This window comes from Mesoplodon bidens, assembly GCF_964165515.1.
Source record: "Mesoplodon bidens genome assembly, chromosome: 19".
NCBI classification, from domain to species: domain Eukaryota; kingdom Metazoa; phylum Chordata; class Mammalia; order Artiodactyla; family Ziphiidae; genus Mesoplodon; species Mesoplodon bidens.
The window spans coordinates 17,974,324-17,994,867 of NC_138179.1; the positions used below are offsets into that span (position 1 = coordinate 17,974,324).

Sequence of the window (20,544 nt, forward strand, 5' to 3'; positions counted from 1 at the left end):
TTTCAGTGCAGGTTTATTTCAATTTTATATTTTATTCCAGGCAAGTGCTTATTACATGGATAGTATTCATGTCTCAATACCTAATGTCTTGGAGCATGAACAGCCACTAGAATACAGTTCAATAGTAAAAATACAATATGTACAAAATTAGGGTTTTTGTAGTTTTTTGTTTGTTTGTTTGTTTTTTCCCACACAGCAGATGTATCCAAACACATAAAAATCTCTACAGTCTGGGGTCGCTACGATTTATATTTTAGGAAACAGAGACACAGTGACCAAGTCCTCACTGTAAACAAGGGCCACCTCTTTGGGGGATGGGGGTGGGACTCTGGGATGGGGGAAGAAGAAGCTGTTCCTGGAAAGGGCAGGGGTTATGGTGACCCCTAATTCCCTTCCAGGAATTCCCTGCCCTTCTTTGGCCCCCCAAGGAACCAACCTCCCCATCTCCCCGAGGTAAAGACTCCCAGCCAGTGAGCCACTCTGAACATCAAAAAGTAAAACACGCATGAGAGGTAAGATGTGTGTGTGTGTGTTTGTGTGCGTGCGCACGTGCGCACGCATCCCCCAGGCTGGAAGGGCTAGGGAGGGGAGGGGCAGGCGGTCCCAAGGGGCGAGGACAGATGTGGTCCTGACAGCTCTCAGGGGAGATGCCCAAGGAAGGGCTGGGTGGAGGCTGCCCTCTTGGGCACACAGCGTCACAGCGTTCACGAAAACAACAAAAACAGCAACAACACCCATCGTCACCAATCTGGACATAGTCATTCGGCACTAGATTCCGAGGCCCACACTGCGGCAGTGGGGGCGGGGAGGGGCGGGGGCGCGGGCGGATGAGGTATCTGTGCAGGCCCGAGGGGCAACTGGCTAACAGGACAGTTACGAGGTGAGCAGAGCTGAGAGGAGGACGGCTCGCCAGTACTTCTCTGACTGTTCCTGGGGGCCAGGCCTGCCCTTCTCCCTCTGCTCTTTCTAACGTAATCACACCAGGAAGAGAGAAACCAGCTCCGCCCAAAACAGGGTGGTAGTGGCAGTGGCTGCAGGTGCAGAAAGGCGGCAAGTGTGAGGTGGGAGCCGCAATTTGGGGGGGTACAGGGTGCCCTCCTAGAAACCTCGGAGGTGTCCAGAAGGCCTTCCCTTTCCCCACCCCGGGAGACAAGGGAACAGTCCCCAGGCAGGTCTCCAGGACCAAAAGGAACTGAAAGGGAGTTCTTAGGTGGCTCAATCTATTCAAGACTTTTGCTGGCCTCCTCAGTGTCCCCCTCCCCAGGCTGTCATTTCAAACTTCACACCCAGGAACACTGGCTTCCCCCTCCACAGACACTCTGAAAGGCCATTGGTGAGTGTGTCCAGGTGGGGAGCCAAGTGTCCACATGTGTAACTGAGTGTGTCTGACACAAGGCCACTTGTAATAAATATGCACATAAAAAGAGAAGCCAAAGCAGTCTGCTGAGGCGAAGGCAGGGAAAACCGTCCCCTACACACAGGCCCCCTTGCTCCTCCCACCGCAAGCTCAGCCCCGCCCGTGGCCCAGCTGAGGACCTTTCCTCAGAGGAAGGTGGTGGCACACAGCAGCCCCCACTGGGGAGGGCAGGCTCAGAACAGCCCGCTGGAGAAAGGGGGACGTTCAGAGGAAAGAAAGATGGTGCCAGAGACGGAGAAGCTGGGTCAGAAGCCACAGTCCTCCCGGGTCTGGCCATGCTCCCTCCCCACAGGCCCACAGGGCCAAGCCCCTGGATTTTAACTTCCTGATTACCTCAACAGCGTGGCTTCAGGCTCCTGGAAGCCAAACCAGATGCTGGTCCGTCTCCCAGGCAGCAAGGAGGCATCCAGGTGTACTCTTCCTCCAGGGAGTGCACAGTACCGAACAGAGGCCAGACCTCCTCTCTACTTTCTGGAAGCCAAGAGTCAAGTCCAGGGATGGGGACAGGGTCCAGAACACCCTCCTCTCAGTCCAGACCTGGTTGAAGGTCAAGGGGGGGCAGGAGGAGACAGCCAAGCTCCTCCTTCCCCGTCCCCACCCTCAGCCTGCCTTCCTGAAGACAGGAGCCCAGTGGCAAGGGTTGAGCGGCTTGGGAAGCTTGGCAAGGGCTTGGGTTTGGTTTACTATTAGTAGAGAATTGTCTTTTCTAGCTTGTTGTGATGAGTCACAATGACTGCAACCAGGTTGGAGAGCTCCAGGCTGGGGCACCCACCTGTCTGGAGTCTTTGGGACTCCACACAAGCCACATCCTAGGATCTGTCACCTGTACTCAGAGCAGGGCCCCCCTCAGTCCCCAGCTTTCCGGGCCAAGTTGCTTCAGTTCTGCTTCCCCCCTTTCCCCTCGAGAACCCAGGGAAGAGAAAGCTGAAGCTTGGGAGGGGAGGGCCCGGGCGCTCAGCCATCTCACCAGACAGAGCAATAGCAGCAGCAGCGGCACAGGAAGGTGGGCAGGGCAAGGGAAAGCGGGAGAACACGATGTCCACATCGCACTGGTTTCTGGGGATGGGGGACAGGAACGGCACTGGAGCTGGCACCAGGCCGGACAGGCGGCACGTTTGCCAGAGCGTCTCTCTTCACTTTGTCAAGTCCTAGTGCAGTGGGGTGACCCCCTGCCCTGTGCCCAGCTCCCTGGGGAGGCCCCTCCCTCCCCTGGCTCAGAGTCTCTGCACCCCCTTCCCCTAGGAGGCCTGGGGGTGGGTATGGGTGGGGCGGGCCTGGGCCTGGTTGGAATGTGTGGAGCTGGTGGGTGGGAGAGTGGGGGACAGGTCTCCCTCCCTGCCCCCACAGGGGGCCTCTGAGTGGCCTCATCCTCAAGCCAGCTTGAGCGTGCTGACTGGGAAGGAGGGCATGGTGACCATGGTCACAGGGTTGAGCACTGTCTGGCCCACCAGCTGGGGGTGGTGCACCACCTGAGCCCCTACGGCTGGCTTCGCCATGACTGTGGCCGGGGACCCCAGCCCGGCCGTGCCATTCACTTGCTGGTGTGAGAGGGTGTGGGCGATGTGGCTCACCGCCACGGGCTGGCTCACCGCCACAGGCTGCGGGTACAGGGGCAGCTGGGAGCCAAGGTGGGCCACGTGGTTGAGGGCGGCAGGGTGCACCGTGATGTGGCCAATGGGGGGTGTGGCGGGCGCCAGCTGCACAGCAGGGCTGGGGGCCGAGGGGGCGATGTGGGCGATGTGCTTGCCACCCGGCCCCTGCAGAACATGGTTCACAGTCTGAATGACTGAGGCGTGGGTGGTGGCTGTGTGGGCAATGACCGTGGAGCCTCCCCCGGCTGCAGCCACCAGATGGGCTGGAGCGGGCACCAGCGTTTGGGCCGGAGCAGCTGGGGGCGGGGGAGGGGCTGGCAGAGGTGTCTTCTGCTGTGGCGGCGGCGGCTGCTGCCCGGGGAGATGGGCAGGAGACAGGGCCACAGGCTGCGGGTGGGGAGGCAGAGGCGCGGTGCTGGGTGGCGGCTTCGGCAGCTCCGGGCGGGGGCGATGGCTCAGCTTAGGTGGGCCCAGGCCGGCCTGGTCCTCCTCCATATCCTCGTCTATGTTATCCTCGCCCTCTGTTGCGGGGGCACGTGGATAGGCACAGGTCAGAAGGGCTTGGCAGGGAGAGCCTGGAGGAGCAGATGTCCCTGGGGGCCCGGGATATTATGGGGCTGGGGCGGGGCGACACGGAGCGGGTGGGGGGTGGAGCTCACCAGAAGCAGTGGAGGTGGAGGCCTGGTCGTCGTCAGGCTGGCCCGTCTGCCGGAGCACGCGGTCGATCTCCAGCACGTCCATCCACTGGCTCAGCTCGTGCTTGAGCTCCGCCAGCCGCTGCTGCGTGGCAATCTTTTCCCGTGCCAGACGCTCCATCTCATGTTCATATTCTTTCTCCTTCCTCTTCAGGGACTGGAGAACAGAGCCAGTAACAGCAAGGTATCCTGAGCGGCAGCCACGGGGCCCATGGTACCACAAACACCTCCCGCCGCAGCCCTCACCTCCAGATCACCTGGCCCCCAGAGGCAGCTGTGCAGTGACCAGGGGCCCAGGCGGACGGGGGCTGTTGGAGACCACACCTGCCTCCTGGTCCACGGCTCTGCCTAGGGAGGCCCAGCAACTGGCAACCGCGGGCTCTCAGGCAGGTGCGGATCCAGGTCAGTCCCTCCCCTACCCCCACATCACTCCGTCCTGAGGGGCTTCGCTGCCTCTTGCCCCATCCACCGTCCTGGCGGCACCTCCCTCCATTCTGCGGAGCAGAACGGAAAGGGTAACAGACTTCTCAGTGGTGCCCAAGGCCCCCGCTGTCATTCACACCATCCTGTCACTCACGGATGCCACAAGCTACCCTCCATGGAACCCATGCCTCAAAGATCCCCAGACGATCCTGCCCTTTTCTCCCCTTCATCATTCACTGGTCTCCTTAACTTCAGTACCCTTGGAGGATGAGCCACCAGATTCTGAGACCCCCATCTCATCTCCTTGACCTTCTCTATGTCGTCCCTAACAGCTGCTGGCTGTGCACCTCCTCTCCGACCTCCTGGGCTCCTCCCCACGGTGCCCACCCGTGCCGCCTCTCCATACCGCTCTACGTCCACGCGGCCCGCAGCCCTCCAGACGCCCCAGGCTGCTGAGCTACCCCAGGCCCTGCAATGTGCCCCTCCTTCCACACCTGCCCCTGAGCTGCCCCGGCCAATGAGAAACAGCTCTTGGGAGGACAGCACCCGTTGCCTCCACCTGAGCACCCCTGGAGAGGCTCCGCCCTTTAAGACAGGTCGCAGGTAGCTCCTCCCCCGTGACACTGAGGCTACCCACTTCACTAAGAACACTGGAGAGAGCTCCCCTGTCCACGGCACCACCTCCCCTTCAACTCCCCCAGGGCCACAGGCAAGCTCTCAGGTCGACCCTCCCAGAGGTTGCTGGACGCCCCGCTACCCAGACTGTGGCAATGCTCCCCTGTCAGAAGTGTCTCCAGTTTCCCTTTGAACAATGCTTATTAGCAGCCCTGAATTGCCAGCTCCTGTCCTGTTTCTCAACTCCCTTCCGCACCGAAACTCTCTCCTTGTCCTCTGTGACCTCCCGACTGACACTTTATTAAACCATCTCATCTTAAATCTTGCAGGCCTCCCTGTTGCCAGCTTTTCCTCAGCCCAGGCACGTCATGACTGCTGGGTCCACCAGACAGCAAAGACAATCTTGCTTGCTGCCCCATGAGTCTCTTACCTGACCTGCTCCTGAGCTTCTAGCTTCCAAGGCTTGCCATTCACAGCCAAGTGTAGAGCCCACTGGCTCACACACACATCCTCCCTTCTCACCCCTCCAGGTCTTACCTGCCTGTGCTCCAGGCCCACCACTGGGCCCCCACCCCCTCACTGTCCATCCCCATCCCACGTCCTCCCGGTACATCCTCCTGCCCTCAAGCCCTTCTTGGCACTGGCACCACACCTCTGAGCGTTTAACGAGACTGTCAGCATTGAGACTGACACTGGTTCACACGAGCCCCTAAATATTCCATGTTTTGTTTTTCCATCTCAATACGTGCTGTCCCTGTCCAACCCTGGGAGCGGGGCAAGGACTGTTCTGCAGTTACCTTACATCCCCTAAGGCTACCAGTGCCCAGGACAGAGCCATGAGTGATGTCTTAGCCTCGGGGGAAGGATCTGTGACGACCCAAGCATGTTGGTACCCACCTCTACCCTGTCTCTCCGCCTCATTACAGGAGGATCACAGTCTCTCATTAGATTTGAGTTTCCCCTGATTCCAGTTCCTTCGGGCAATTTTGCAACAGCCTTTCCTGACTGTTCACCTGACCTCCCAGGCACAATAACGTCTTCAACTCCACACACCAGCTAGGCCCAACTTCCCCACGCTCCCTCCTGCAGCCCCAAACTGCTTACATTCCTGGCCTCACAAGTCAGAGATGCCTCAAACATCAATGCCTGTGACACGCAACCCAGACACAGCGATGCTCTGTACTGACCTGAGATCTGGCAGCTTTACACCTTTTATACTTGTTGCCAGTCCCAGGCCACACACAGCTCTGTCATCCTGGCTTTGAGATTAACCTGTCTCTCCCCATATTTCTGCCAGAAAGATTCCCCACCCCCCCGATTTACTGACACACACACACACACACACACACACACACACACACAATCTGGCTTCTCACCTGGTTCTACCCTGAGAGGCCAGTGCTAGACATGCCAATTGGATGGAGCCACGTTAATGATGAGACCTGGGGTGAGTCAGCCCTCACTCAAACCTGGATGCAGGGGGCTGGAAGTGCCTGTCCTGAATGCTACCTGCTAGCTAGCGGGGAGCATAGACTGTCGGCTCAGGAAGAGAGGATGTCAGGGACCAAAACCTCCAGTTCTCACCTAGTCCAGCTCTCCACAGGCCTAGAGATCCCTGGAAAGCTTTCCCAGGGTCTAACTTTTGTCCCCAGTGCTTCATTCTAAACCCATTTCCTTTCTAAGACTATGGGTGCGTGGTTTGGTACCTGCCTACTCCTCTTCCTGTTTCTGTCCACTTCACTGATCCTGTCTTCAAATCCTTTACTACCTCCACGGTAATGTGGGTCTGGCTGGGGGCTACAGCCTTCCCATAGCTTCCGGCCTCAGCACACAACCGAAGCCCTCAGTCTCCACGCCCTATGTGGTCTCTCCCGTACTCCCTCCCGACTCCCATCTGGTGCCCCGCTGCCGCCATCTCTGCACAGCAACCCTCCTGAACACCTTTAACTTCCAAACATGCATCCTGCTTCCTCCTACCGGAGAAACTTTGCTCTGCACTGGGCTTTCTGCCCTCCACTTGTTTCGGTCACCCTGGCCTTCAGGTCCCAGCTCAAATGCCCCTTCCTCAGCGGCAACTTCCCTAACTCCCCAGAACAGATCCTGTGACCCCCTATCCCTACTACGCCCTCGTAACAGAGTTCTCTGATTATGTGATACTCTGCTGCAAGACCAACCTAAGGACAGAGATCCACAGTTTTTCCTTTGCTCCCCACTTTCTAGCCTCCCAATCAGACACAGGGCTGTCCAAAAGTACCTGAATAAGTAAATGAATGAAGCTGAGGATTTATAGAGAGCCTTGTTAAGTTTTCCAGCATTTCTGCTTCCACTGCTAGCCCCAGGACAAGTATCTCTTATGGACAGCTTGGGTCCACCTTGCTTCCCACTCAGCCCAGCCCCAAATCCCAAGTCTGCTGGCTCTACTGAGTCTCTTATTTCTGACTTACTTTCAAATCCACCATCTCGCAATCAAGGCTTCCGGACCTAGGTATGTGCCTACAGGGAGGAATGAGCCATTCCATCCTTCCTACTTCTCAATAATTGCCATCAAGTTAATATTTATAGACGGCCCATCCTCCTCACATCTTTATGACGAAGATACTATTGCTTCTTCCCACTTAGCACCATCGCAGCGCAAAAGAGGAAACCGATATTGACAGAAAATGTCAGATAGTTTAGACAGGGGTTTGCTCCCGGGCTACATGACTTCCTACGGCTGAAAGACTATAAATTTAGACTCAAGCCCAAGTTCTGCAGAAACATCCCAGAAAAGAGCCTCACGGGGATCCTCGCCTCTGAAACCCGAGGCTGGGCCCCCTCCCCTCTTCCCCGTCTCTCTCCCATTCCCTCTCGGCTGCCGAGGCCCCGCCCCTCCCGGAGCACGCGCGAACCCACGCGGACCCGGCTTTGCTGCGTCACTCCCCACAGGCCGCACCCTCACTCCGCGCGCGCACGAGTCCCGCCCCCTGCCCAGCTCTGCCAATCGGCGGGCCCGGCCCCTCCCCTCCCGTGCCGGGAAGCGGCCTGGAAGCGCGCCAGCCCCTCCACCTCGTCCGGAGGGAGGGCGGAAGGGCGCGCGTTGGCGGAAGGCGGGGAGGGAAATGCCGGCTGGGAGCAGGTCCGAAGCAGCGCCTCCGTCCCCTCCTTCAACAAGTCTGGCTCCGGTTACCTCAGGGCTGTGACCCCTGAGGTAGTTGAGGCCGGGGGAAGGGTGGCCCACCCGGGCCGTGATGCCACCCAGCCCTCAAGCTTCCCAAGAGCGCCGACTGGGAGACCCTGAGGCTGCCCCGCCCCCGCAGCCCGGGAGCCCTAAGTCCCTCCCACTTCCCAACGGCTACCTCCGGCTCTGTCTCCAGGGCAGCCGAGCATGGCCGTTCGCCCCACCCCCACAGCCTCCTTCCCGGCACGCGGAACCCTCGGCCGGTTTCCAGGGAAACCGAAACTCGGGCCGTCACGGCAACGGTCTTATCTGGCGGTGCCCGCCCCCCGCCCCGTACTGCAGAGAGGAGCCAATGCCCAAAAGCAAGGGACACACGGCCAGGAGGGTCCCTTAAAAAAGAGCTTCTTTTAAACCCTGAGGGAAGGAGAATGTAAATCTTTACGTTCGGTGACCCCGGGGCTTCTCGTTGTCCAGACTGCCGCATTGCCCCCTCCCCTAGGTTTACCCCCCAAAGTCAGGTGGTGGCACCTCCGTGAGCTTACTGCAAGGATCTTGGTCCGTCTGGGCTACAAGTCGCGGGCTGGGGGGGGGAAGGTGTTTCAAGGGCGCCACCCTGCGGAACGAGCCACGCCCAGCCCCCCGCCCCCCGCCGTGATAGTCTCAGGCTGAAACCGGTTCCCGCCCAGGCACTGCGGGCGGGAGCGGTGGAGGCGCTGGCCACCCTACGCCCTTCCCACCCGCCGGGGCACTAACGCGCGGCAGGCGGTAAGGCAGGGCCGCGGACCGAGCTGACACTGAGCCGCAGGGGCCATGCCGATCGCGGGGCTCCGCGGGGCAGCCCGGCGGGGGAGGGGAGCCGAGCGCCACCACCGCGCTCCCCCGCGCACGCGCGCCGCTCCCCGCCCCCTCCCGGGCGGGGAGCCCCGCTGACGTCAGCCGGGCCATGTGCTCGGCGCCCGCGTGGAGGCGGGCGGGGGAGCCGGTGAGGGAGCGAGGGCGGGGCCGCGGAGGGGAGGCGGGGCGCGCAGGAAGCCGGCGCAGCGTCCGTCGCCCGCCCTTCTCTGGGCCTTGCTTCCCTCCCCCATACCTGAATGTACCGCAGCGCCGTGCGCAACACGCTCAGATTCGATGTCTTCTTGTCATCCACGTTGGGGATGTTGCGCTTCAGGGTCTCAAAGCACTCCTTCAGATGGGCCCTCCTGGGGAGAGGAAGCAGCGGCGGTCAGCCAGACGCCAGGGGGCCATGGGCGGGAGGGAAGGCCTAAGGAGAGCTTGGGGACCACAGACGGGACCGTCCCGGTAGTCACACACACACACACACACACCTGTTCTTCTCCAGCTTGTTGTGGACTTCTCTGGTTCCGATTCTGAAATCCAGACAGACAGGGGGCTCAGGGAGTTGGGCCCAATTAGGCGGCCTTCCCACCCCCTGCCCCTCCCTCCCCAAATGCCACAGGCTTTTTGTTCCTGACATTGTCTCTCTAGAGAAGCAGCGATGAGCTGTTCAGTTGTTCGCCCTGTGTCGTGGGGCATACACCCCCTGGAGGGCACATGTAGGCTCGTAATAATTCACAACCCCTTTACCTTCCATCACATCCATGCACCTGTGAAGGGCTCCTGGGATAGCCAGTGGACCCCGGCCCTTACTCAAGAGCCCCATAATCCAATACCCTGTCCAAAGGCCTCGAAATGCCATTAGCCTCAACCTTGGAGGGCGTCAGAGAACCCAGAAGCCTGAGAACAACAGAGGGCAATGACCATTCCCCACTCCCCAGGGTGGGGATGGTCACAGCTCGGTGAGGACATATCGAAATACAGGAAGGCGCTTCTGGGCTGGGGAGGCAGGGCCACGGCTCTGCCAGGCTAGCTTGGGAGGGTGCTTTCTCTCGTGCACACCGCTCAGGCCGTGGGCCGTTTGTTCTCCTCTCCATCCCACCAGCCCCTGTGCCACACTTCACTCACCCCCCAGGCCTCTTCTTCTGTTCGCCGGATTTGACTTCTTCAGCGGGTGCCAGCTTCAGGGTCCCAAGAGTGGATGGGGGTGGCTGCTGGGGGGCCAGCTGGGGCTGGACTCCAGGGTGTGGGGCGATGGTCAGGATGGGTGTGGGGAGGGGCTGCAAAGGCTTGGGGCTGCCAGTGGGCGGAACGGTGGCCTTGGAGTCCGGCAGTAGAGGAGCAGGAGTGGGCCCCTGCGGCCTGGTGGGAAGGGGTGCCGACTCCTTAATGCTGAGTCCAGGGGCGCTAACCAGAGCCGGCTGACGAGGTGCCAGGGGCAGGGGCGGGGGCGGGGGCAGAGGCTGAGGGGAGCTGGTCACTACAGGAATAGGGATGACAGTCAGTGGGGTGGGGGTGGCCAGCGGGGGCGGGGGTGCCGGCGGGGGCGCGGGCGGCGACAGAGGCAGGGGCGGTGCCTCGATGCGGGGTTCCTCCACCGGCAGGGCGTGGGCCAGCCTGGCCAGGCTGCTGGCCTGCTGCTGCTCCCGCTCCCGCTCCCGCTCCAGGCGAAGCCGCTCCTGTTCCTCTACACAGAGAGAACGCCAGAGGGGTCTCAGCAGGGCCGGCGGTCCTGGGCCCCAGCTTCACCTGTCCTCCAGGTGCAACCCCTCCTCTGACCCCATCCCAGGCAGCACCGGTGACACCACAAATACTCATCCACACTTGATAGTTCGGCACTGGGCTAAGCGCTGGGGACGCAGCAGTGATCAAATAAAACAATCCTGGTCCTGCTGTTGGGGAGCTCATAGACGGGGAGGGGGGGGCGGTGAGGGGATACGACAAATAATAGGGGTAACAATCCAGGCTGGGGGAAGAGAGAGGCTGTGGAAAGGCCGAGCAGGAGCTGTCAGTAAGGGTGCTGGAGGCTGGGCACCCTGAATGTTGAAGGATTAAGCAGGTGATGAGCAGGGGCTGCAAGGCTAAGGGGAGGGAGTGATAGATGAGGTGGGTAAAGGCCAGCCCACAAATGACCTCACAGGCCACCAGGAGAATAGAGGAAGTGGTCAAATCCTAGATTCTGGGGAGGTACCTTCTAGAGGGCAGGTGGTACCTTCATTTCACAGATGAGATAAATTAGCTCAAAGAGGCAAAATGATTTGTTGAGGGTCATACTGTGAATCAAAGGTAAAACGGGGGCTAAACCCAGCCAGCTCTTCTGACACCTGGTGAATGCCTGGTACTTGCTGTGCCAACGTATGCTCACTAGGTGTCTATATGCGTAACACACACACACACACACACACACACACCCCTCTCTGTATCTCACAAGGGCCCCACAGCACAAGCAGGGCAGGGATATCACCTTCAGCTCACACGTGAGGAAACCAGGCCCAGGACTCAGGACTCCCAGGCTAGGTCCCAAAGCCTGTTTCCTCAAGGTCTATACCCAAAATGCACCTGGTCCTTCTCTGTCCTTTGTGTGCTGGAACTTATTCCCCACCACCACCAGCAGCAAAAACTACAAAAGTAAGAGGCAGGCAGAAAGGAAAGCAGGGCTTTTTAACAGGTGTTGAACAGGGCAGTGAGCTCCAACAACCTTGCACACCTCTGTTCAGCATCTCTGCTGAAAGCCCCGCCAGAAGGAGAGGCCTGCTCAGCAGCGGGCTGAGAACAGGGCAAAGGGAGAGGCCCCTCCTGATCCAGAGGCCCCTCTCCATCCCCACCCTGCCCCCCACCATTCTAGTTCCCAGGCTACAGGTTTGGGCCAGGGCCCAGGGGAGAGGCTGGAGCCCCCAGGCCAGGGAGCAGGCTGGTCAACCAGCCCGCCCTCCTGCCCCGATTCACCACGCTGCTGACTAACAGCTGACAGCACAGGGAGGGCCGACACGCCCCAAACACACCACCCCAAGGGGTGGGGCTCGGGGGCGAGGTTAGCGAAGTGCCCCCTGGGGCGAAGAGCATCCCACTACCCAGGTCTTTGGGCTCAGGGGCCCCCGAAAACGCGAGGCCTCAGGGCCCCTTGGCCAATCAACAACTTGAGTGTGAACCAGGCCTGCTCAGAGCCCCTCCCTCCCACAGAGAAGAACAGAGAAGAAGAGGCGAAGGAGGAAGTAGGGGGGAAGTGTTCTGAGAGGGCAAGCGCTCAGTGGTTTCCCAGCAGCCAGCATTCAAGGGCTGGAGTCAGCAAGCCGGCCTCTTCCGTGTCTCCCCTGCCTCTCAGGAAAGGAAGCTACCAGGCCTGCACCAGCTTGCTGCTGTAAGCCGGCAGCACTGGCTTCTGTTACAGGCCCAGAGAAAACCAGCTCTCTGCGCTCCTGTTTCCCACAGACCACACTGGGAAAGGAGCCCTTCTCAGGCCCAGCCTGGGACATCCCCAGTCCGCTCCCCACCTCCCCCCACCCCACCCCCAAGACAAGGTCCTGGAGCTCAGGGCCCAAAACAGCCCCATCTCCATTCCTTTGAGCCAGGACCCGAACTTTCATTGGCCTTGGAGCAAGTGTTCCGCTCTCCCACAAGCAGGGGGACAGACAGGGCCCCAAACCCCAAGGCCAGGTGCTCTGGGACCCTAGAATGAAGGCAAACGTCGTTTTCCCCATATTTTAAGTCAAATCCAAAGCGCACCCAGGAGATGGCAACCTCCTCACCTACCCTCTCTGTTCCAGAGCCAGGCAGGCACGCCTCACAGATGCCAGGAAGGACCCAGGTGAATGGCCAAGCTCTATCACACCTGGATCAGCATGAAGAAGCTTAACTGGTGGTGAAGAAGAGGGGGCGCCCCAGGCCAGATCCAGCCAACTACAGCCTCCTGCCTTCATTCCCCACCTAGCGCTGACCCCCTTCCTGTGCACTGGGCAGGGGGAAACAAAGTGGGGAGAGCAAACTGGGTTTTAGTAATATGGGTTTAGGCTCTTCAAAATAATGCTCTGCTGCACCCTTGGGTGCACTCCTCTTCTCACACACATACTCTGGCACCTACCCTGGGTTCTGCCCAGAAGCTGCCCCCAGAGAATTTTGCATGACCCTTCTGGGTGATCCAGGGGTCAAGGGTCCAGGCCGACAATGGAGAGTATGGGCTCTGAGCTTCCCCCAAGCCACTGTGGCCTAGGGGCTCAGCAGGCACAGACCTGGGGCCAGAGGAGTCCACACCAGGTGGTGGCCCCCAATCTTCAGGGGCGTTTTCCCCTTCTACACGTAACAGGGAGCTTGGTGCATGAGGCAGGCACAGGTGCGACTAGCTCAGGTAGAAGAGGGTCCCATTTCAGTCACTTCCATGACTGCTGGAAATGACCAGGCCTTCCTGCTGGCCACCAGGATGGCCTTGCCCTTTCCTCTCTCCCCTCGTGCACAAACATGCACGTGCACACACATCCTCGGTTCATCATTTGAGCAAACTGGCTGGTCTAGGTCAATAAACTGTCACTTGAGGCTTGAGGTTGAACGGGGGCCCAGATGAGAGGATCCCTGTTCAGGGCTGCCCATGAGGTACACACCCCCAGAAAGCAGTTCTGGTCAGCAGGCTCACCAGCACCCCCTTCTCTCCCATTTTTTCCCACCCCAAGTTAGAGGACAGAACCTCTAGTAAGAGAAAAAAATGAATTGCAGAGATTAAGCTGCTGCAGCCAGGTCTGGCTATCTACACATGAGTTTTTGGAGTAAATCTGGCTTTCCAGCATCCATCCATCCATCCCCTAAGACCCCCTGCCCCACCAACAAGAAGCCTCACCTCAGCTCCCTGCCCCCAGTTCTCACCACCTGGAGGAGGGGCAGGGCTCTGCAACTTCTTAGAGGAGAGCCATTTCCATGTTCCTTCCAAGTGTTGCTCAAGTCATCCCTGTGGTCCTTACTGTCAGCTCTGGACTGACTTATTTTGGAAAGCATGGTAGACATGACAGTGAGGGTCTTCTCCCCTCCCCCATATGGCCAACCAGCCTGCGAGTAAAGTGAAGCTGAAGTGAGTGTTCCCTTGGAGCAACAGCAGGGTCAATCCTGTTGCCTCCTAGCACAGTGGGCAGTGCACAGTGGGGACACAATAGGAACTCCTGAATTGCATTGTGTTGATGGTGGCAGCAGGTGACTCAGTCTCTCCAAATCTTGTGCACGCTCCTCCCCGTGCCGCTGGTCCGGCACGCAGGACATTCTCGGTCACCACCTGCACTGTCCATCACCTGACCCTGCTCTGGACCTCGAAGACAAGGGGGAGGGGCGCGTGAGCTGACGTCCTGGCCCATCAGTTCCGAAAACCCAAGCACTGTCGGTCACACATATCTCGAGTGACTCTTGACCTTGAGAGGCCGGCTGACCCGCCGCTTCCCCGCCGCTGGTTCACTGCTGCTTCCCCCGCCCGCCGGAGCGGCGGCGGCGGCGGCGGCGGCGGCGGCGGCGGTACACGCTGCAGGCGCGCGCGCGCACACAACACACACTACTACCTCCTGCATGACTCATCATTGAAGCAACAATAGGCAGAGAGAAAGGAAAGGAGGGCGAAGCACTCTCTCCACCACAACCGACCCGGCCGAAGGGCTTGGGGTGGGGGTGGGGTTGGAGGGGACAGCAGTCCCCGGATATTGCACACACGCCGATCCAGGGCTGCGGCCCTCGCAGCAGTCCGGAAAACGGAGTTCTTCCCCCAGTCCCTATTTCTGCAGTACCCTGAAGCTGGGGTCTACCAACAACGGCGCGTGGAGACAGGGGGCATCGCAAACCTCCGTCTCCCCGCTGTCGAGAGAGCACCAAAGTTTGCCCCTTCTCGCCTAGTTCATTCCACACCGCGGCCAGGGGTGCTGCCAGGGAGCCCTGGTGAGAACGTCTGGGGGGTCAGTGGGAGTATGTGAGCTCTATATGTCCAGTGATTCTGAGGGTTTCCCTAGCCCCAGGATCAAAAACAGGACGTTGGGGGGAGAACAGACAGGTGAGCTCGGCTCCTCCCTCGTAGGGCAAAGGATCTCCCAAGGAGATGCCCAGCGGCCAGAGCCAGGGCCCAACCCGGCGCCAGGCCCCTCGCCAGCCCCGCCCAGGCCCCGCCCCCGGCCGAGCGCGAGGCGGCTGGGAGGCGCTGGGCCGCGCCGTCCCCAGCGGGAGTGTCCCCCGTGCACGTGGTCGGGGGCGGGGCCGGTCCACGTCACCACCCGGTGTAACCAACGGGCTTGGAACGCAGGCACACGCAACATTCCAGCCGAGAGCGGGTTTGGAACGCGCAGACACGCCACATTCCACACCGGCTAAAGTGGGGGGCAGCAAGGGGGGCCCGGGGGCTGCCCCCGGAGACCTGCGGGCCGTTTCGCAGATGTCCAATTAGTCCGGCTCTCACCCAAACCCTTGACGCGCGACCCAGCCCAGCTCTGAGAGGCGGGGTCAGGCGGGGCTGGCCAGGATCATAAGACACGCGATGTCATTTCATTCTGCAAAGGCCGCCTCCGCCCCAAGCGGCGCGTAGATATGCCGGGAGCGCCCCCCGCACAGGGCCAGGGAAGCCGGGGAGCTGCTCCGCGTAGAGTAATTCCACCCCCCACTCCATTACACACACGCCCACTCGTGTGCACTAGACACTCGCCCGTGTACACGTCCATCCATCCGCTCTCATCGAGGCTCGCATCACACATCCCCCGTGCATACACGCACACACGCGCGGGTCTGCCACCCCCACGCAACACCATTCTTCACCCCACCCCCCCGGCTCGCACATCCTCAGCCCTACCGAGGGCGCCGCTGGCCCACGGGAAAGAAGCCCCCCACGAAAGGTGCACAAGGGGTGGTAGGCAGCCGGGGTGGCGTCCACAGGAGCCGGGTCCTCCCTGCATGTTAATGAATTCATTAATTTCACTGCCCACAACACTCCCCGGGCGGCGGCTCTTGCGTGGATCCTTGCACTGCCCGGCTTCGCGGGCCGCCCGGGAGGGGGGTACCGCTCGCGGTTTCGCGTGGGCTCGGGGACCGGGGTCGCTCGCCTCCCCTTCCCTGGTGCCCCAGGGGCCCAGCCCGGCCGCTCACCACGTGCTCTCTGTTGTTGCTGCGCTTGCCATTCCAGGAAGCGGGCCGCCTCCAGTAACGTCTCTATGCTCATCGCGCCGAAAGCTGCCGGGGGCGCGCCGGGGCCGAGACTGCGGCCCGCAAACCGGGCACAGGTCAGGCTGGCGGGCAGGCGGGAGGGAGGGATCACCTCCGGGGGGCGACAGGACTGGGCGGCGCAGCGCACTCCACAGGGAAGAACGGGGGAGCACGGGGAGAAAAATCAAGGTCTCCCCAAATGTTTGCAAAATGTGATTTGCAAATTTAAAAAAATTGATGCAAGAAAAAAAAAAAAAGGCGGCACTGCCTCCCTCCTTCCCCTCCCTCTCTTCCTCCCTTCTGATGCCTCCCGCCCCGCTGCCCCCAGGAGTCCCGCCGACAAGAAAAGGCTTTGCAACAAGATGGCGAGGAGGCACCGACACACACAACAAGGGAAGGAGCCGCGCTGCCCCCGGCCGCCGCCCCCGCTACTACACCGGGGCCGCAGCCAAAGCCCGGACCGGAGCCCCCGCCCGCAGGGCCGCGGCGTCTCCTGAAGGGAGGGGCGGGGTCCAGGGCGGGCTGGCCCCGCCCACTCGAGACGGCGCGCGCACACGTGGCCTGGGTGGGGGTGGGAGAAGTTCCAGCCGGGTTCGCGCCCTGCATTTCCGCTTTCCCGCCTCGCCCCGCCCCGATTGCAAGCCACAAGTTGAGCAACGGCGGCGTGTTTGGGTCATTCACAACGAAATTTGTCCTGCTGGAGGGAAAGAGGGGTGGAAAATTCAGGACTTAAGTTAGCTCAAATAAAGATATTCCAGGTCAGGGAAACGTTAGAATGGTAGAGACTGGCCTGACCCTTGGGTCTCCGCTCCCTACCCACACGTGACCTAATTCCTGCAACCACCAGGCTGTCGCAATTCCCCCGGGATCCGCCCCTGGGCGGAGCTGACGGCAGGAGGCTGCCAGCGAACAGGCGGAGGGAGCGGAGTGGAGATCCGGTTCCGCGTTTTGTCTCCGTTCCTCCCCCCGCAGTGCGTTCGCATCCTATTAGGCGATGTCACCGGGCCGCGGGCCAATGGGCGGGCAGGACAACACGGCATGGAGCAGCTCCACATGGACACCCCGCGCCGCCAGCCCTCTGTTTAAAGGGCCAGTGTCTAAAGGGTCACATTCGCCGGTGCGGATGGGGCCACTGTGTGGAGGGTGGGACGCTGAGAGGGAAATTCTGCAGTTGTGCCCTGACCTACCCTTTCCTTTTCACCACCCTCCCTTTAAAACCAAGCCTCTCTCTCTCCTTCCTCTTAACTCTCGTCTTTGTCCACGCGCGTCTGATGCGGGTGGAGACTCCAACTGTGTCATCCAAGAGGCCGCCCTTTGCTCTGGGGCCGGGCTGAGGGCGGTTACGGCGAAGCGTCCACAGCCCAGACCGAGGGGGCGTGGCACAAATCGGGAACAACAACGTGGAAGGCGGAAACCCGGCCCTCCCAGTGGCTGGGCGACTGAGGCCGCGGGCGGGGTGCGGGGGCGGGGCCACTCCGCCCGGCCACAACCATACTCGCTGCGGGGGCCGGGACCCCGGCTGGCGCTCCTTACGGCTTCTTCTTGTGCTAGAGTTTGGGGGCGCCTGTGGGTACAATTAGAAAGTTAGTCCATTTTGAGGTCAGCTTGCCCAAATTCTCTCATTTTGCAGATAAGGAAACTGAGGCCCAGAGACGAGAAGGGACTTGTCTAAGGTCACTCAGTATTCCAGTTACTCCTTGCCCCGCAGGAGAAGCGTTTATTCCTTACCCCATGGATGACTGTTCTGAAGGCAGTTCTGGGTCAGGGCCCTCAAACAGAAAAAAGTCATGGAGGACTATCAAACTGCTCGCACGGGAAGGGGGGTGGGGTCTGACCACCTAACATATTGTGATGGGGGAGGGGGACACTAAAAATCTTCACCTGAAACCCTGATGTACTGCACAGGAGGCCGCACAAACCCCACCCGTACAGTTGGTAGTGACAGGCATAGGCAAGCTGAAGGCATATTTGGGGCTCCCTGGAGCATGTCCAGCTCTGCTGTCCCAATGCCCGCAAGCCTAAGGCCCCTGGATCTTGGCCCCAGATTCCTTTCTTTGCTAATCAGTTCTAATTAGAGTGGGACAGTGCCAGTTGGGTTCAGGATCTTGTGGCCTGGGCTTCACCATCATGCAAAGCCAGAAAGCAAACCTTTATGAGGTTGGCTGAGTGGCAGATCCATCCATCCCATTCCATCCCCACTTCGCCGTTAGAGGGGTACAGTCCTATTTGGGGAACTAGCTAGAGGAGAGCTAGACACATATAAAGGGGCTACAAATGATGCTTGCTGGCTTTGTGCCTTTCCTTTGAGGTCATAATGCATGCCAGTGAAAGAAAATCTGCACAGATTCTGGAAATCAAGAACCTGGTGAACAGGAGGAGGGGGGCTGTTTGCCAGAACCAGTCTACAGGGGCCTCTGATATTTGCACACTTAATGCCCCAGCATCTGTAGCTGAGCAGAGAGAGGCCATTACACACAAATGACCAGGTGACACCGGCTTTATGATGAAGCTGGAAAGCAACGGGGGATCAGAACAGTAACTACCAGCCAAGTTCTTCTTTGCAGGATGAATGCTTTTCTCCTTGGAAGGCTCGATCTGTGCTGGTCCCAACGTTGCTTCCTTTAAGGTGTCTGCTACCTGCTGTGTGTGTGTCGTGTATACACACACACACACACACACACACACACACACTAAGCAGTCTTATATGTAACAGTGACTTGAGATAATGTTGCTGACCAAGTTCTCATTCTGTTAGGGGTAGCGCTGTAGCATTCTGCCCAGTGGCCCAGGATGCTCAGAGGGCGACCTCCAGCTGCACCCCCTGCCTTCCTCAAGCGGTCATGGCACTTGTACAGCCCTGGAGCCTCTTCTAGAGGCTGAGGTCCCATTTCCCTGCCTCGCCAGGGACCAGCTCTGTCACGTCACAAAGGCACCCCCTCTGGAAAGTAGCGCGAAGACAGCTTTCCCTCAGGGGTGGGGAAGCAGGAGATAAAAGTGGGGTGAGCACAGAATTCAAATGCCAACCTCTCCCTTGTCCCCGATAACCCACCTGCTCCAGAGCTTAGTGGAGACCCTCGTTATTTAAAACAAACAGCCTGCCTGCCTTCACATGACCATCTGTTTATTTGGGTCATGTGGGGACAGCAGCCAGGGGATGTTAGGCAAAAGGCAAGGGCTTAGAAAGGAGGCTTTTCCTGGGCCTGTTGCTGCCAACAGGAGCCTGAAAATGGCCAGAGTTTCTCATCAACCAAGGTTATTCTTGTTGGGGAATGGACAGTGGGGACGGGAGATAGATACCTATGAGGTGGCAAGGGGGAGGATAAAAGGAGAGGAATGAATAGGAGGCTGTTACATTTTAGCCAGCTTCCTGTTGCAAGGGGGTGGAACTCAAGTAGAAGCTGGCAATTTATTCATTCAAGGGAAAGTCTTTTTGATGTTTCAGCAGAAAGGTTAGCATGTTTGGGGAATAATCCAAAGCCCAGCCATTTCCAAAAACTTGTTCCTAAAGTTTCCTTATGGCTTCTAGTGCTTAGTACCTTTGGGGCAGGAGGAAACCTAGCCCATCCATCGTTGTGTAATTCTCATGGGAGGATTTTCTATTTCCACTCCTCCTCCTCAAGTCTTTTGTACTCCAAGGCCCAGTTCAACCCCTGAATGTTTTGTTTTCATTTGTTTTGGCATCATGGCTTGTGGGATCTTAGTTCCCTGACCAGGGATCAAACCTGGGCCCACAGCAGTGAAAGTGCTGAGTCCTAACCACTGGACCACTAGGCAGTTCCCAACCCCCTCAATTTTTTAATATGCTGAGCTAGTGACATTCCCTAATGAGGCTGTCTCCGATCCCCCCACCATTCACCCCAACAAAACTCTACATATATACACAACCCCAAGAGCTATGCAGATCAATTCCCTGACCCTCCAAAACATAAAAATAAGATGAAGGAAAGAGTGTGAAGCCATTAGTACAAGTATACCACATCCCAAATGTCCTAACCCTGTAGGCCTGACTTCTCAAATTATGCAAGTTGTCTTGGAGAGCTTTTCACCTATTATAGTTAAAACAAGACCAAAGGGAGAAAGCTGAGAGATGAAGAGGGAAAGACAGAAGACTAGTACACCCAGGGACACGGTACATGACGTTCATTTCACAAATATTTACTGTGTGCCTAACATGTGCCAGACACTGGGCTATCTTCATAGCCAAGGCCAGGGGAACTTTGGTAAGCCAGAGTGGGGTAAAAGATCACAGAGCTGAACTCAATTCCACAGCGATACCTGGAAAAGGTAAAGCTTTGCTCTCTCCCACCATGCTGGATGTAGCACAAGAGATCAGAGGACTATATAAAGATCTGTAAGGAAGGGTACTGATATACTCTTTTCACTGAAGTCTTCACCCACCTTCCTCTACTCCTGGTGAGTTGTCAAAGGACCTCTCCTGAAGCTATGAAACAGATACAGTCAAGTTCAGCCTTCCCATTCACCTACTTCCTCTTCATTGGCTCACACAATGTCAGAACTGGAAGAGCTTCAATCACCTAGACCCATCTCCCAAGAGGTGTTTTATCCAAGGTCACAAAGCTGCTTAGTGTTAGCTGGGATGAGAAGTGGCCTGGTTCTCTTTGGAGTGTGTGTGGGACAGCTCAGCCTGGGGAGGAGGGTCCAGGG

The 20,544-nt window shown here is 58.9% G+C and overlaps 1 protein-coding gene across 1 annotated transcript; it reads right to left on the reverse strand.

Annotated features, from left to right (window-relative positions):
• Positions 1 to 16,449, reverse strand: MNT (MAX network transcriptional repressor). The gene is made up of 6 exons (XM_081220339.1): positions 15,823 to 16,449; positions 9,862 to 10,420; positions 9,225 to 9,266; positions 8,987 to 9,098; positions 3,669 to 3,861; positions 1 to 3,530 (listed from the first exon to the last, which is right to left on the reverse strand). The coding sequence occupies exons 1-6, from the start codon at positions 15,893 to 15,895 to the stop codon at positions 2,788 to 2,790; spliced, it is 1,722 nt and encodes a 573-aa protein (XP_081076465.1). The 5' UTR covers positions 15,896 to 16,449; the 3' UTR covers positions 1 to 2,787.
• Between the last annotated feature and the right edge of the window lie 4,095 nt (positions 16,450 to 20,544).

Coding starts and splice junctions, on each gene's coding strand:
- MNT (XM_081220339.1), bottom strand. CDS start 15,895: ATGAGCATAGAGACGTTACTGGAGGCGGCCCGCTTCCTGGAATGGCAA. Junction 10,421..15,822: donor GCAACAACAGAGAGCACGTG/GTGAGCGGCCGG, acceptor CTCTCTGTGTAG/AGGAACAGGAGCGGCTTCGC. Junction 3,862..8,986: donor CGGCGCTGCGGTACATTCAG/GTATGGGGGAGG, acceptor TCTGTTCTCCAG/TCCCTGAAGAGGAAGGAGAA.